This window comes from Zea mays, chromosome 3 (genome assembly GCF_902167145.1).
Source record: "Zea mays cultivar B73 chromosome 3, Zm-B73-REFERENCE-NAM-5.0, whole genome shotgun sequence".
NCBI classification, from domain to species: domain Eukaryota; kingdom Viridiplantae; phylum Streptophyta; class Magnoliopsida; order Poales; family Poaceae; genus Zea; species Zea mays.
In genome coordinates this window covers 211,089,650-211,107,975 of record NC_050098.1, presented here as the reverse complement: position 1 = coordinate 211,107,975, position 18,326 = coordinate 211,089,650, and the positions used below count along the sequence as shown (strand labels likewise).

At 45.4% G+C, this 18,326-nt stretch overlaps 1 protein-coding gene across 1 annotated transcript; it reads right to left on the bottom strand.

Moving 5' to 3' along the window:
- Nucleotides 1-13,199: 13,199 nt before the first annotated feature.
- LOC100276736 (uncharacterized) lies at nt 13,200-14,531 on the bottom strand. Its single transcript, NM_001320286.1, is given in 1 exon segment — nt 13,200-14,531. A coding segment is annotated over 1 exon segment (1,134 nt). The 5' UTR covers nt 14,483-14,531; the 3' UTR covers nt 13,200-13,348.
- Nucleotides 14,532-18,326: the final 3,795 nt, after the last annotated feature.

The window sequence follows — 18,326 nt, the reverse complement described above, 5'->3', positions numbered from 1 at the left end:
GTGGTTCGGCCAAGTTCAACACTTGCCTAGTCAACGTTGTGGCGTCCCAACGGACGAGGGTTGCAATCAACCCCTCTCAAGCGGTCCAAAGACCCACTTGAATACCACGGTGTTTTGCTTTGCTTTACTATATCCCGTTTGCGAGGAATCTCCACAACTTGGAGCCTCTCGCCCTTACACTTTGATGATCACAAAGAAGCACGGAGTAAGGGAGGGATGAGCAATACACACAAGACACGAAATCAGAGTACCAACACGCACACAAGTTGCAACAAGAGCTCACAACACAACTCAGCGAGTTCACAACTCAAATGGAGCTCTAATTGCTATCGCAAAGAATCAAACGCGCGGAATCGAAGTCTTGGTGCTTAGGAATGCTTAGAGAATGCTTGGTGTACTCCTCCATGCGCCTAGGGGTCCCTTTTATAGCCCCAAGGCAGCTAGGAGCCGTTGAGAGCATTCCAGGAAGGCAATTCTTGCCTTCTGTCGCCTGGCGCACCGGACAGTCCGGTGCACCACCGGACACAGTCCGGTGCGGATCTCTTTCCTTATTTGGCGAAGCCGACCGTTGCAGTCTTGGAGCCGTTGGCGCACCGGACCCTGTCTGGTGCACAACGGACAGTCTGGTGCCCCCTTCCGACCGTTGGCTCAGCCACGTGTCTCGTGCGGATCGCGCGGCCGACCGTTGGCCCGGCCGACCGTTGGCTCACCGGACAGTCCGGTGCACACCGGACAATCCGGTGAATTATAGTCGTACGCCGTTAATTACTTCCCGAGAGCAGCAAGTTCGCCTGAGCCAGCCTGGCGCACCGGACACTGTCCGGTGCACCCAGACTGAGCTGACTTCGGCAGAACAAAGCCATCTTTAATTTCAACTTGATTTTTCCTGTTTCCAGCACTTAGACACAATACATTAGTCTCTAAAACAATGTACTAAGTCTGAGAAACATACCTTTATACTTGATTTGTACTTTGTCCACCATTTAACACTTAGGCACTTGTATTGGACACTAAATCACCAAAATACTTAGAAATGGCCCAAGGGCACATTTCCCTTTCAACCGTCTGGCCCCAGGTCGCGGACCGTTCGCGCCTGACCAGAGAGCACCGCCACGGTTCTTGTTGAGTGTTTGGCGCTCCGAAAAGGCGTCAACATACTTTTTTGGCGACTCCGCTGGGGAAAACACATCTAGACCTATCAAATCGACCCTCAATGGCCGGTTCAAAGGATAGCTCTGAAGTTTCCACCAGTAATATCATCACACCGACATGGGAAAACTTGCCGGCTGAAGAACAGCTCCTGGTCGAGGAGCGCCAGGAGCAGCTGATCCAAGAAGCAAAGGCGAAGTTCCTGGCCGACTTCAAAGTGGACAGGAACAACAAAGTCGTTCGGCAACGGGCGACAGATCTGGCTTCGCTCCGACCTACTACGATTACCCCCAATGTAAGTAGCACCAACGAACTCCAATCTCTTAAAGCTTACATAGACGAACAATGAGAACAATTGCAACGTATCGTAGGGGATATACAAAATGATCATGAAAGGCTAGTGTGTGTGCTTGATAAGTCTACTATGGCAAATCTTCCTTCGCACGAGGTTGAATTGCGTGAGTACGCACATAATTCATCGGCTACAGGTTGTCACGACCAGTCACAACCCCTTATGGGATGCCGATGGACATGTACCCTAGGCAACGACAACCTCCCACGCACATCGGCGATAAATTTGCCGATCTGCGCATGTCCGGACCGACCGCACATGGGCGCGGACCGTCCGGGCCAGCGGCGGCTGATCCCATTTTTAGAAGCAAATTACCGAGACCTGCACCCAAGCCGCCACATGCCGTGCAAACCCTAGATAGCCCATTCGGACCGTCTGCGTATGGCGCCAGACAATCCGAATATAATGTCGGACAGTCCGGCCACATGGCCATGCAGTCCGCGCACGGGGCCGGACGGTCCGCGTATTTAACCGGACGGTCCGGCACAGAGTTTTTTAAGGTGGATGGATATCCAACTCTGTATCCGTCCCAGCTAGACTCCCCATCTCACCATATGACACACCAGCACCATAATATAATCTATCAAACCCATGAGAGTGAGTACTTTCCGGCCCCTAGAAGGCCAGAAAGGAATGGCCAGTCCTATGAACCTCATAGGGCATGCATTAATGTGCTGCAAAACCCAAACCAACGGGGGAGGAAAACAACATACCAACATCCAAACAAACTCACCCATATTGGACCAAAGAGCCGATGGTCTCCCACCGGCTGCCATCGATATAGTAAGGGAGGAAATAGCTGGGGCGTTCCGAGATAAGCTCGGAGTTAGTATAGTCCCCGGGGGGCAGTCATATCGGAGACCTTATGATAGCCAGTTTGACCGGCTCCAATACCCACAAGGGACTAGAATACCTGAATTCGCAAAGTTTTTGGGTGACCAAGAAAAGAGCACGCGTGAACACATAGACCAGTTCTTAGCACAATTAGGAGAATTGGCCGACACCGAAGCATTCCATATACGTTTATTTTCATTATCTTTAATAGGAACTGCATTCACATGGTATGCCACGCTCCCTCCTAACTCCATTTTGTCGTGGGGAGATTTAGAACAAAAATTTCACGAACATTTCTTCTCTGGCGATTATGAGCTAGATTTAGTAGACTTAGTAGCCCTACGACAAGAAAAAGATGAATCGGTTAGTGACTACATCCGGAGATTCCGGGATACGAGAAACCGATGCTTTCAAATTCATTTAACAGATAAACAAGTGGCGGGAATAGCCTTTGATGGACTGCGCTATTATTTAAAAGAGAAATTAGAAGGCATCCAGTTCTTCACGCTAGCACAATTACATCAGAGAGCTTCGGCTTGTGAAAGCCGAAGCAAAGAACTAGTCAAAACGGTTCATCATAATGTCCATATAGTAGAACATAGTCAAAGTAGTTCGGACGGTGAACCAAAGGAAATTAAGTTCATCTTCGGCTTGCTCCTCCTTGCATCCAGTTCAAAAGAAACAACAGGAGGATATTAAGTTTACATTTAATGTTGGCAAATGTGATAAGATATTCGATGAATTACTAAAAAATGGTAACATTAAGATTGATTATATCGTTCCACCTGCCGACGAACTAAAGCGTCGCACATATTGCAAGTGGCACAACTTATTTTCCCATGCCACTAATGATTGTAATGTGTTCCGACGACAAATCCAATCGGCCATTAATGAGGGACGATTGAAATTTCAGGAGGACACAGAGTCCTTCCCAATGAATATGATTGACTTCAATGGCAAAGAAGTCCTAATTCGACCCAGCACAGCCGATAAGGGCAAAGACAAAGAAGTCATCATCGGCAACACACGAGAGGTCGATGGAAACAACAAAATTGCTTGCAGGAAAGTGGTGGCCGAGAAGACTCCTGATGGAGGGGAGACACTGAAGGTGACCATCACAAACTCTGGCACTGGAGGGCAAGTGCAGACAAGGGGACATGCGCAAGAACCCATACTACGCATCACGGATGGTCCGGTGCCCAGGCGCGGACGGTCCGTGACATCGCCAGACGGTCCGGAGCGTTCCAGCGGACGGTCCAGCAACGCCAAAGAACCAAGGCGACCTCATACCTTCAAACCACAACGACCAGAAATAGGTACGTGGAAAACTAACACGTTCAAGGCAACTGGTCGGTTGGTAAAATCCAGCCCGACCTTTGATCAATTATTGTCTAAATATGTGAAAAAGAAGGCTGGCCCCAGCGACCGGCCACCAAAGCAACCTCGCTTACCCACCCAGGTGCGACGACAGGTTAGGCCGATTGGATCACCGCACGAATCAGAAAGGACAAGAGGTCATAATGTTCAATCAAGACCTAACGTACCTGCATGGACACCCCCACCACCATATCCACCTATGCCATATCCATACACATACACACCTCCACCATATGTCCCAAATCAAATGTGGGGCATGCCACCATACCCATTTGGGATGCCACAGTACCCCGCTTGGGGGGCACCCCAAACATCTGTGTTCAATAGGTTGACACCTCCAGTACAAGACCGATTGAGAGCCCCTCAATCTGGTCCACGAGCACAGACCCAACAAGATTGCCGAACAACTCGGCCCCAAAGGCTGACTAATCCGGCAAGGGGGCATACAACTACAACCTCCAACATTGCGAAAAAAGGAGACGTCATTAAAATAGGAACGACAGATGTCGTCGTACAACAAAGTAACGAAGGGCCGATGATTTTTGGTGAATCGGCCAACACAAACAAAAAAGAAGGTATGGTTGTCAACAAAACAACCGATCCAAAATACTCCATGCCCCGATGGTGTCCATCGGGATTGACACGATCGCAAAAGCGAAAATTACAGCGCCTCAGAGCAAAGGAGAATCAGGAAAAGGAGGCGGAAAGAATATTCAATGACACGCATCCGCAGTATCCGCCACCACAAAAGAGATGGATACCAAAGGCCGTTGAGAAAAATCAAACGGCCACAAAGATAGAAAATAAAACGACAACTGTGCATCAATCTGCAGGTATGGTAGACTGTCCGGCTATAAAGGCTGGATCATCTGCACAGGACGCGGACCATCCGACCCCTGAGGCCGAACCATCCGCACTACACCAAGACACCTCCAACGACGTACCGACGCCCATGGAGGAAGACGACCTGCAAGGAGAAGACCTGGTCGACTATGGAGCTACGCTAGAACACTTAGAAAATTAGGAAAGCAAGGTGACGAATTGGTCAGGACCAGTATGACGCTCGGCGATGTTGGGACTGACAGTTCGATCAAAGCTAAAGGGATCACGTCCGTTGAGTCAACCATCGAGACCAAGGCCACTGCGTACCATCCTAGTAAGTGGCAAGATGCCTAAGAAAACCGATGTGATCACATCGAGTTAGTTGCTTTTGGTTCGCTTAGCTCCACCAAAAGGCAGGGGGCATATGTTGAGCACCATTTTGAGTGCGCGGACGGTCCGGCCCTGGGGCCGGACGGTCCGCGGTCCGGACAGTCCGCGCCTATGGGCCGGACGGTCCGCGCAGGCGCACAACATATTAGGGTTCCGAGTTTCTTGCTATGTTTGTTGGCGAAAATCTCGGGATAAGCTCGGAAATTAGTTTGTAAAGGGTCCAGCCCCCCTCCTCTATAAATAGAGAGGTATACGGCCGATTTGTAATCATCAATCGAATCAATACAACTTCTATTTCGCATTTTATCCTAGGAGTAGTTCTAGTCTAGTTTAGGTTTAGCCTCTCGATCCCCAAATTCTTCGCCTCTCTTCGACTCTACGCCGATTAGAGGAGTCTAGGTCTGCCGGCCCGAGCTTAGACAACCCCTAGGATCTCTCCTCCCCGACGGGGTCCCTCCCGGGAGCGAGATCCAGGCGCCGCCGACGATCTTCCGCCGCCCCTGCGCACGCGCGGACCGTCCGGCCCCAGGGCGTGGACCGTCCGGCCGTCAGGCAGAGGACCCTAGCCCCTGCGCCAGGTCGTGGACCGTCCGCGCCTGACCAGAGAGCACCGCCACAGTTCTTGTTGAGTGTTTGGCGCTCTGAAAAGGCGTCAACACCTATAGAAACTCAAACTGCAGGAATATGGATGCAAAGCCATTTGGTAGCACCATGCCACCGTAGGAAAGGAACCAGCGCAGTTTGTCCATTAGGGCTTGTTCGGTTAGCTCTCAATCCATGTGGATTGAGCGGGATTGGATGGGTTTGAATCCTAAACAAGCCAAACTTCTTCTCAATTTTTTCCAATCCCATCCAATCCATGTGTATTGGGAATAACCGAACAAGCCCTTAGTCTTTTTTATATAAAAATGTTGCCGCCAAACATGCAAAAGCACGACGCATCCATTCATGCAAAGGAAATTTGTTCATAAGGTCTGACCTCTTTTTTTACTTTTCTATGGAATTTGGAATGGAATTAAACTACGAGACTGAAATCCTATATGGAATCATTTCTTCTCTTTTCTGGTGAATCAAAGGCCTAGGCACGAAAAAATCCATAGAAACACAAATCCTCCAAAAATCCTACGCCTACCCTCCGATCCAAAGGGACCCTAACATTGGAAAAATGCCTCACAAATAGTTCCAAATGACGATAAAGTAGCATTTATGTATTCCAGAACGTGTACGCACGCAGGAACACGAACGTAGCAATAGCATTCATATATAAATTAGCCATAAAGTAATATAAATGCCGCACAAATTGTATATAACATAACAAAATCTAGTACGAATAACAGCATGTTCGATTGGTTTTAACCCGTATTGGCTTCTACTATTTATACAATATTTTGTCTCCATAGATTGTAGCTGCAGCTCAAACAACTGACTTTAATCTGAAAGGAACAACATGAATGGTTAGTTGTAAATGACGAACATATTATAAATTGTAAAATTTTAAAATAAAAGTCACGATCATCTAATATATATATAAATGTTTATGCATGTAAAAACACGTCCATCTAGAAATAAAGATTGCTCTAACAATATCATCTCGAAATATCTCCATTGTTCGATTAATTTGATTGTGTTGTTGATGTATCCGATGCATTTTGCGAAGGCTGATGTCTTGCATACCTTTCAGGAATGGCGGACACATAATCACGATTCTGATCACACTTCACAAAACTCCTATCTAAAGCATGGTTCTCATGAATGTAGTTATGCAAATACATTGTAGCTGCAACGACCATCTTTGCACTTCTATTTTGTAAGAATGCATTTTAAGAAGAACTCTCCACTTCATTTTCCATACTCTGAATGCTCGCTCCACAACATTATGTATGCTTGAATGCAAAATGGTTAAAGTGCTCTTGCTCGCCATTTGGAGCTGGTCCTCTCCTCCAATATAGGACATGGTATCTTTGACCCTTATATGGAGCCAAGTAATCCAGACGGTTTGGATAACATGCATTAATACAATAATATTTCCCTAAAATTCATAATGAAAACATGATTATCAGTTACTATAAAAGTACATAGCATAAATAATTAAGACAATATTCAATCATACCCGCACGAGAATGTGGAAATTTATCTAAATCATTTCGTAATGCATGGAATAACACGTTTGTGTCGTGCATAGACCCAGGCTGACCTATAGAGGTATAAGTAAATCTCATATCAAAATCCATCACAACCAGTACATTTTGAGTTGCTTGACTACTTACTTCTACCAATGTATCCGATAACATCCTCAGGTGGAGGTGTTGCATTAATGTACGTTCCATCAAGAGTTCCAATGCAATCTTTAAAATGAGACATCATTCTTGGATCACTAGTGATTCTACTATGTATTGTGACAAAATTTGGATCAATAGGTTTGATGTAGTCTTTGCCCATACCCACCACACAATGCAAAACTTCATGGAACTTTCTGCTAATTGTCTCCTAGAATGTCTAAATATATTTATTCAAGCACAACCATGACCACAAGTAACAAGAAATATGGCCAGTGACTCCATGGAACTCATATGAATAGACGATTTTAGACCATATGTACTCTCTAGCAATTCATGCAAATTATAAAAAGAGTGATGAATTCATTCAAAACATGTTATGACTAGATCCAAGAGTTTTCAAAGTGTCCATTAGCCAACCGAATCCACTTTGTCCGGATGTCCGAACTTCATTTTTGTCAATATACTTGCAATAATATTCTAAAGCAATGAAAGCTACACATTGTATACTATTTTGTGCATATCTTACCAAAGGAATAACTCGATTTACAATAATTTCATCATCAGAGTCACTATCAGTCAAAACAGAGGCATCCAGATCATTGTCCATAGCTAATAAGTTATCATGTCTGTCAACATCATCCTCGAGATCATCATTATATATATCAACACTACAAAGCAAATAATACAAGGTGCAAACAATATTATTATGACCATACCAAAATAAGTAGTACAAACAACTGCATTCTTTATTACATTGTCAACATAAAACAAAAATGGCAAATTCTTCTATCTAAACGAAAAACCAAATCCTCCTAGATACATCTTTCTTGCCATCCATTCATTCTTGCTCTGCAACCATTGGAACCTTTCTTCTAGAGTATCAATAGTACTACAAGAAATCCTTTAATCAACGTCAGACAAAATTTGTCATGGATTAGCAAAAACCGTCACAAAACCATGATTATGACGAATTTTGATAACATCATGTAATGGGGGTCATAAATTGTAATCTATGACGTTTCTTTTGTAATGGGGTTCACAAAATTCGTCATGGAATAGAAAAAACCCGTCACGAAACCATCTTCATGATGTTTTCTAATTACGTCACCGAGAATTCATCATGGATTAAATGATTTCTTGTAGGATCATGAACATTTCTCTTTCAGCTCTTTTTTAAACAATATCGTAGCTATGAAATGCTCCTTTGTTCCAACTGTTGCACCACAATCCTTGCCTAATGCCATTGCTTGTGGAATTGAACATGCTGATGTATTCTCCCTCCGTGCAATAAACTGACAACTCAATTATTTCACCAAATCTTTCTGTAACCCAATTTGACTTGCTGGTGTGTCCCCTTTTACCTTTGTTAGTAGCAGGCATCCTACATCTCTTGCCCTTACTACTACTAGGGGTGAGTTCCTAAAGCTCAATCTCATCCTCATTATAAGTTTCAAAAAACATCAACATCTCTGAGTGATTGGTCAACATTAGCTTGAGGAGGTGGTAGGCCACTAGATGCACTCCAATGGTCATCACTGGTGTTACGTAAGTCTTCAAACATTGTTGCTAAATGGTCCTCATTTTGAAGCCCTCTTGTCTTAAATCTAGTAGAGCCTTTAATAGCCTGCATTATGACCAATATAAGAACTATAAGCAACAATGTGAATCAGTATGTGGGAGATAGATATACCATGGGTTCTTATAAGCACAAAAATGTTCCATGGGCTACCTGATTGTCCCCCGGAAGTTCGCCTAGCAAGGCGTACTTTTGGACCGCGTCCAGGCTGAACGAGTCTGACCAAGAAGGGTGACAACCAAAACAGAAATGGTCCCATAAAGTACGGCACAAGAGCGCTATCTATGCGCGACTGACACAAAAAGAGTGTTGATGCTTCGCACACACATTTCACATGTATCTAAAGAGTTTGAAACTCGGAGGAAAGGCGATCAAGCTCCGGATGAGCAGGAGCACCTGCAACGTCGAAGATAGACTCAGATTGAATTAGATAGACTTCATGGCTTGTAAAGGAATATCCCTCCGGTCACCTATATAAGGCTGAGGGGGTACCCCTACAGAACGATCTCATCATCCCTCTCGTAGCAACTGTGCCACCATTAGATTGATAGGGATAATTCTTCCATCGCCACACACTACTCATTTGTAACTCGAACACCATCAGCAAACTCAATACTCAACACCAACAGGACGTAGGGTATTACGCATTCCGGTGGCCCAAACTTGTATAACTCTCTTGTGTTCCGACGTGCTTCCGCACGTACAATCTAGTCGCGATCAATGACACCGTCCAACACAAAAGCACCATCTGGGCTACCCTGTAGTGCGTAGTCGGGTCATAAACACTGATAGCTAGCATGACAGGTACGAGGTGCGACGTTGATTCACGATGATTCCATGGCAATCGTCTTCAACACCCATATCATCTTCAACACCGGGGAGGTTTCCCACACTGGATCCACCCAAGAAGGAATCTTCTACGTTGGCTCCGACCGTGAACGTAGACTCTTTGCACGGGACCCTAGGAAGGACTACTCCGACGAACTCCAAAGCATGGACACCTCAACTGACCTCTGCCCCATGCAGGACCATGGTCGCGTCGGCCAGGCCTAGGGCTATACCGACACCTATGACCCAGCCGACTAAGGCAGCACCCTTGGCGTGGTGGACTCCATTTTCCACATAACCCACCCTGGTGTGGACCTAGATCACTTGAATAATAGGAGCGGAAAGCCTCAACACCACCATAGCCGTGGGAGCAAAACCGAAGAATATATCGGTCGTTCCACCCGCATGGGAGACGACCAGAACACGGGAGATGGCTCCAAGCTCTTACTTTTTGGATGTCCTCTTTATCCAGGGAAGAATAGAGGATGCTCCCATCTCCGACGGCGAGCCCACCGAATCAAGGGAGGAGCCCCCACGGCTTGAGGCGCGTCAACGTTGGAGCAGGCGCTGAAACATTCGACGTCATCACGAGGCCAGAGAGTAGGATCCCACTCAACCCATATCTCGAGACAAGGAATCCGAAGCAGAAGAAACTCCTAACGACAGGGATCTTTGCGAACGTCAAAACTCTCGACGTCGTGATCACCTTCACGCCTAGGAGCTCAAGCGGGAATGAGCGGAGCATGATGCCAAACATCGGTGCGACAATGCGCTCCTTCCCTGGAACCTGCTACCCGACTTAGCTCGAGGCCTGCACACGGCGAGTGAAGTCAGCGAAGTTCTGACTCAAATCGCCAATGGCATGCGCTATACTTCGGATGCGGAGGGCTACCAATAGATTTTTACCAGCGGCGAACCATCTTCTTCCCCCACTCATCCAGGTCCGAACATGCACCATGTCATCAATAGTCGGCGAGACGTGCGGAGCAACATCAATGCTTCACGCGATCGTCGACATGAAAGTGAGATAAGGTGACAGGAAGAATACGATCGGGATCACGGCGCACCAGCGCGCAGCCGCACGACAAGGACGGAATCTATAGTGGCCTCTACAAACAGCCTAGCACCAGGCCGATCAGGTATCAAATATAGATATGCCACACGTCTCAGCTTCGCGCTCGAATCAGACAAATGCACAAACAACATAGCAGAATACAAAGTTGTCATTCTTGGACTTCGGAAACTTAGAGCCCTAGGGGTAACGACATGTATAGTCAAAACCAATTCCAAGATTGTCGCATGACAAATAAAAAAGACTGTTCCACCAAAGAGCCAGTCCTTATGCAATATTTATCAGTTGTGCGAAGCCTGGAGAAGCGTTCAAAAGGTTCACATTACATCACATAGAGCGGAGCAAGAACGAAGAGGCCGACATGCTAGCAAAAGCATCAGCGAAAGGCGACCCCTTGCCATCAGATGTGTTCTTCCACATAATTGGCACATCGTCTGTAAGGGTAGGTGACATTTAATATGCATCTGCTGGGGCAGTTGATCGAGACCGAGCTCGGGCGAGGCGGAGATTTCTCCAAGTCAATAGCACCCCAACTCAATATTTCCTCAAGACATTAGTACCCACGTTTCACAAATTCGTCTAATGATTTCTGTGTCTAGCACCACTGTATTGTCTGTAAACAACCTCCCTCAAGTCCGCAAGAGGAAGACACAGGAGCCACACGACATCATCATCATATGCCAAAACTGATCGAACAACACGAATGTCACCGTCGGCGTCGATGCCGCCAGCGCGGATCATGCTCGACGTAGCAGGCATCATCGCCAAACCTATGGTGTCTACTTTTTTGCAAATGGGGTTTTGGATCAACCTATGGTGTCTACTTTTTGCAAATTGGGTTTTGGGTTAGTGGGTTGCCCCAGAAAAACCTGCATCTAGCTAGATTTCACGTACACATTTCCACCCAGCATGTCATATATGATCTAAATTACCAGAGAGTGACTACTGGACGATAAAAGCCTCATTTGACACAGCTTAGCTTCTTCATGAGCAGCTTTCTCATGAAGCTGATCAGTTTTGGGAATTTTTTTTGACAAAACAACTTTACCAACATCTTCATACATGACACAGGGAAATAAGTGAGAGTTGTGCAAAGCTACAATTTCAGCTTGACCTCTCATCTTCCTCTGTGATCATCATTCCTTTATGAGGATAAAAGAAGTAGAAGCTCCAGCCATGAAACTGTTTTGAAGAAGGGTGTTGAACAAAAAAAAAGAAAAAAAAACAGTGTGTAAAGCTGTTACTGAATGCCAAATAGAAACTAAGCGATCCGGGGAGATATATTATGATTAGAATCCACCAACTCTGCTCCAACCATTAGAATCAGAACAAAATACTTTCAATATAATAGGACAGTAACTAATTGCATCTTAATTTACTAGTAAACGATAGACCTCATTTCATAAATCATACATAAATATAATAGGGGGATCTGCAAACCATGAAGCAATTCAATCTGCAAACAATGAGAAACAGAGGTGTAGCAATTTTATGCATAAATACTTCCTCTGTCACGCATTGTATGATATAATAGGAACATGTCCCATTAGTAAACAGTTTTGTGTCCCGATCAAAAGCATGCAGAATGATACTAGGGAAGGAACAGACGTAACCATGCTAAGCAGCTAATTCTAATTGACCATATGTTCCTGTGGCTATTGCTACGCAACTAACTCAAGTCATGTCAATCCCAATTTAGTAGCAGTAGCACCACAGCAAAAAGCAACAATTGTAGTTGAGACATCCACATATGACCATGGCATTTAGTTTATAGTAACGCAAAACAACATGTCTGTCAACAAAAACAATCACATGGCTTCTTTTGCTAAAGATGTTGCCCTCCAAATCAATGAAAATTATGAGCATGTGTAATGCCCACTTAAACACACCGGAAGAACATCATGAGTAAATAAGAGAATTATATTAGAAGTGGCCAAGAAGAATGCAAGAAAGGGTAAATGCAAATATACCATATGCCTGTTTTTGGTAAAATTTCAGTCGCTTGCACAGCCAACTGTTCTATCTCACCAGGAAAAATCGCACCACCCCTAACTGCAGTTGACTGAATTGATGTCCAGACGACTGAAATCTAGGAGGCGTGTAGTAAAAGAAGATAAATATTGCTAGTGCACAAACAAAAACACGGAGCACACCTCTAATTGACCAAACAGTGCCTAAGCAGAGGAACATAAGTGGTAAAGGCATCAAGAAGCATAACTCATAAACAAACCTAGTATATACAATTGTAATCAGATGCAATACATGGCAACTGCTGAGGTAATTTTATGAATTCACCCACCAATCACACAAAGTAGAAAGCATCACCAAGACATCAAGTAATTTCAAGTAAGCGAAGTAGCGCACTCATCAGCAGAGGATGGACCATTATTAGGTCAAAAAAAGGGACACGAGGCCGTGCCGTAGCACTAACATAAACCAGAAGTCACATCGTTCTTCAGTTGCACGAATATCTGTTTTTATGTCAGCGCCATAAAACGATATTGGTGAAACAAAAACTGCCATGAGACATAACCAGTCTCCGGATCCCTATATTTCTGTAGGCTAATAAGCAACTACTCATAGAAGTCACATCACTCCCAGTTCAGTTATACAAGCATCACGACGAAAACTTCCAGTACTGCTACGGAACCGATCACCAGAACGTCAGATTACCTCTTGCGGAGACAGATCAGCATGACGGCAGCCATGCTGGCGACGCCTGCAGCCGCAGCCACCACCATCCCCAGCCACGCAACCTCCCCTTCGTTCGGGGCCTCAGCCGCTGGCGCAGCCTCCCTCTCCTTGGTGGCGGCGGCGGTGGTAGAAGCCTTCAGGGCCCTGATCTCCTCCTCGAGCTTGAGCTTCTCCTGGCGCAAGGCATCCACCTCCTTGGCGAGCTTGTCGTGGCTCTGCATGTCCAGCTCGTGTTCGCCCATCTCGGTCTTGAGGCGGTCGATCTTCATGCGGAGCAAGGCGATCTCCTCGGCAGAGGTGGCGGCGGCGATGGTGGCCTCCGCCCGAACCTGCGGGAAGATCCCCTCGATGCGGTGAGTCTCCTCGGCGAGGAACTTGTTCTCACGGCGGGCCTCGTCGAGCTTCGCTTCCAGGTCGAGCTTGGCGGCGCGGAGGGCGGCGATCTCCGCGAGGACGGCGACGGCAGCGTAGGACTTGCCGGCAGTGTGGGCGCCGGGGACCCCCTCACCGTTCGCGACGCTGCTGATAGGAGTGGGCTTCTCGGCAGCGACCGCGGCGGTGGCAGAAGCCTTCAGGGCCCTGATCTCCTCCTCGAGCTTGTGCTTCTCCTGGCGCACGGCATCTACCTCCTTGGCGAGCTTGTCGTGGCTCTGCTTGTCCAGCTCGTGCTCGCCCTTCTCGGTCTTGAAGCGGTCGACCTTCGTGCGGAGCACGGCGATCTCCTCGGCAGAGGTGGCGGCGGCGATGGTGGCCTCCGCCCGAACCTGCGGGAAGATACCCTCGATGCGGTGAGTCTCCTCGGCGAGGAACTTGTTCTCACGGCGGGCCTCGTCGAGCTTCGCTTCCAGGTCGAGCTTGGCGGCGCGGAGGGCGGCGATCTCCGCGAGGACGGCGACGGCAGCGTAGGACTTGGCGGCAGTGTGGGCGCCGGGGACCCCCTCACCCTCACCGTTCGCGACGCTGCTGATAGGAGTGGGGTTCTCGGCAGCGACCGCGGCGTGTGACTTTGCGGGGTGGGTGATGGGGACTTGCTCCTCCTCCGCAACGACGCCGTTGAGCGCGGGCTTCTCGACGGCGGCGGAGGCGAGGGTTTCGTCAAAGAACTCCATCGGGATTCGGGAGAGGGTGAGGTTTGGGGCTTTGGTGTTTCTGTGCGCGGGATTGCTGGGGCAGCGCGGCCTGCGGTTGCGGGTGGAAAGTTTATATGGGAAACCGGAAAGGCAGGAGAGTGGAGGCTGTCTGCTGTGCTTGTAATTTCTCGTTATAATACCGCCAACATCTCTGTTCGTATCGGCAGCCAACCATCTCATGGATATGGATACGCACCTACTGTCCTACTGTATGGGTGAACTGAACTACTGTTTATTACACCTATTTTTTTAGTCGGGACAGAGCCCCTATTTTATTAAGAAATAGAAACATCGAGTTCATTAGTTCACAACCATAAGCAACCAGACTAACTAACAGGTAACTAGACACCGCGTCAAGTACCCCCTACAATATCGAGCTAACTCGATAGAGAAGTGACCTACCGCAGCGAACCACATGCCCCGATAGAAACCACAAGTTTTTCTTATTACGACAATTGCACTCCAGACAGGAGGCAAGACACAACATGCAGAAGAACATAACCACCGACATACAGGGAACTGCAAGACGAGCAAACTAGCAAAAGCACTGGAACCCACTATCCAGTAATGCGACGATCTCTAAGTCTCCAACCATAAGCTCGTTGTAGATCTTCACTTGTCATTCTTATGATGAGCTTGCTTCCTTGTACCACCATCTTTTTTACTTCTCTTTCTGTCGAATAGCCTAGGAATCCAGCCAGAAGCAGCAAAGAAATATGACGTTAGAGGGATCAAGTAAAGATTTGTCACCAAAACACCAATCATTTCTGGTTCTCCAAATAGCCCAAAGAACAGCACCACACCAAAAAAGAAACAGATTAGCAATCTTATTTTTAGGACTTTTCATCTAAAGGTCACAAAGGTCATCATTGTTATTTGGAATGGAATCCAAACATAATGCAACCTGAATCACCATCCACACATATCTGGCAACCGGACACTCAAAAAATAAGTGGTCAACCAATTCATTGATGACACAAAAGAAGCATTCACTTGGTCCTTGCCAGTTTTTTTTTCAGATTATCTTTTGTGATAATTTTGTTTCTCATAACCAACCAAAGAAAAACCTTGATCTTATAAGGTAGTTCAGTTTTCCACAAAAACCAATAAGGCACATAAGCTTGATCACACATTTTTCTTTTGTAAAGAGAGTTCACAGAAAAAACCCTTTTTACAAAGGGTCCAGACTATTTTATCCTCCTGGTCGGTCACTTGATGGCTACTTCAACAATCAACAAGTTCTTCATACATCAAGTTCAATCTGCCCTTGATCCTTCTCCTAAAGGAGAGGGCCAAAAAAATAGATGACAAGACTTTATCAACTCAAATGTTTTTACCATGTGCGAGGTCAAATAAACAAGGGAACCTGATAGCCAGAGGAGAATCACCAGCCCAAGCGTTTTTCCATAAACTAATTTTCCTGCCATTACCAATAATCATTTTGCAATGCTTGTAAAACTCATCTCTCAGATCTAACACTTTTCTCCAAAAATAAGAAGCACTCTGTTTTTTCTTAACATAAATAAGGGGTTTTCCCTTAAAGTATTTTTCATTTATATTTTTTTGCCACGGGACATTTGAGTTTTCAATATTCCACAACCATTTGGACATCATAGCATCATTCATGACTTCAAGGTCCAAAACACACATACCCCCTCATGTTTTGGGGTGCAAACTATGGCCCAATTAGCTAGGCGGATTTTCCTTGAATTACACCCTCCTTGCCACAGAAGTCTTTTTCTGTAAATGCTAATTTTCCTAATCACAAACTTAAGAGCGGGATAAATGGATAACATGTAAAGGGGGACATTTGACAGATAGCTATTCATTAAAGTCAATCTCAAGTTTTTTTCTCCACTTTCTCTTCAATAGGACTCCAAATATTTTTGTTGAGTTTTTTTATTGTCAATTGGCACCCCAAGATATTTCATGGGAAGGTTACTAATAGGACAAGTGAAAATGTTGGCATACAAATCCTTGACCTCATTAGCCTCACCAAAGCAATAAACTTCACTTTTATGAAAATTAATTTTGAGCCCAGACATTTGCTCAAAAAGGCAAAGAATGAATTTGAGATTCCTTGCCCCCTCCAAAGAGTCTTCAATAAGGAAAATAGTGTCATCAGCATATTGAAGACAACAACAACCATTCCTTATGATGTGGGGAATGAGGCCTTTTATAAGACCTTCCTCCTGAGCTTTTTGAATCAAACAAGCAAGACCATAAGCAACAGGATTAAAGAGGAGGGGGGAAGGGGTCCCCCTGCCTCACCCCTTTGTGAGTGGTGAAATAAGGGCCAGTAACATCATTGGTTTTCATGGCAACTTTGTCCCCTCTGATAGTCTTCATCACCCAATCACACCAGGTGCTACCAAAACCTTTTTCTCTAGCATGTAGTGGAGAAAATGCCATTTAAGATTTTTCAAAATCAACTTTGAAAACCACCCCACTTTGTTTCTTCTTTTTGACCTCATTAAGGATCTCATTCAAGGAAACAACACCATCCTTAATGTATCTTCCCTGAATAAACCCATATTGAAACTCACTAATCACTTTGGTGATACAATGAGCCAGACAGTTATAGAACCTTGGTAATGATTTTATAACAAACATTCAGGAGGCAAATGGGTCTGAAAATTTTCATTCCAAGAGCAATGTCAACCTTTGGCAAAAGAGTCACAACCCCAAAATTGAGTCTTGCAATATCGAGGGATCCATTAAAAAAACTCTTTAAACAGATTCCAGAGATCAAGATTAATGAGCTCCTAAAAATCTTGAAAAGATCTGTTGGGAGGCCATCAGGGCTAGGGGCACTGTTATGTTTTAAAGAGAACACCACATTTTTATCTCTTCTAAAGAGAAAGGGGCAGTGATAAGGATCCTGTCCTCATTCTCCAGCTTTTTTATTGACAGATTCTTCATAGTGATATTAGAGGTAGTAGAGGGACCAAAAAGATCCCTATAAAAAGAAGTGGCCACCTGGTTGATACCTCTCGCATCATCAACAGACAATCCCTCACGAAGAAGTGAATGGATTTTGACTCTTCTTTTCATCCCTTTTGCAATGAGCAGAAAATATCTAGTACTTTCATCACCCTCATTAACGAATTTGTCCCTAGCAATTGCTTTCTCTTAATCCCTTCTTCAGCCACCATGTTTTTCAAATTCCACTCCATATCAAGTTTTTCCAATCTCAGAATTTGAGATGCCTGTAGACTCATTTCTTTTTTCAAGGATCTCAATCTTATACATAAGATCTTTCTTCAGCTTCTCATACTTCCCTTCAACATTAATATTCCATTCTTTTTTGTTTTTTCTTTCCAAATATTGATGTTTTTTCTGCTTCTCACAAGCAGGGACTAGTTTTCCCAGACTTTATGTGTAAAGTCAAGTCTGAACTTCCAGCAAAGCTCATACCTAAAGTCTCTCTTCATAGAAGTAATAGAGTCAGTTCTAAGACACAGGGGAACATGATCAGAAATAGTCCTATTTAGCCCAGAGACAACAACATTTTTGTACTGCAAATCCCATTCTGGGCTAGCAAGGAATCTATCCAGCTTCTCAAAAGTGGGGGGATGTCTGTTATTGGACCAAGTATATAATCTATTCATTAGGTCCAACTTTATCAGGTTGTGTAGCTCAATGATAGAATTAAACAGGGTGCTCCATTTATTTGTCCCCCCGGGTTTATTCTTGTCCTCATCTTTCCTTAAGATATTAAAATCACCTCCCACCAACATGGGATGTCTACACCTAGAACAAAAGGAAGACATCTCAATGAGGAATTTACGCTTATGCTCATCTTGAGTAGCTCCATAAACAT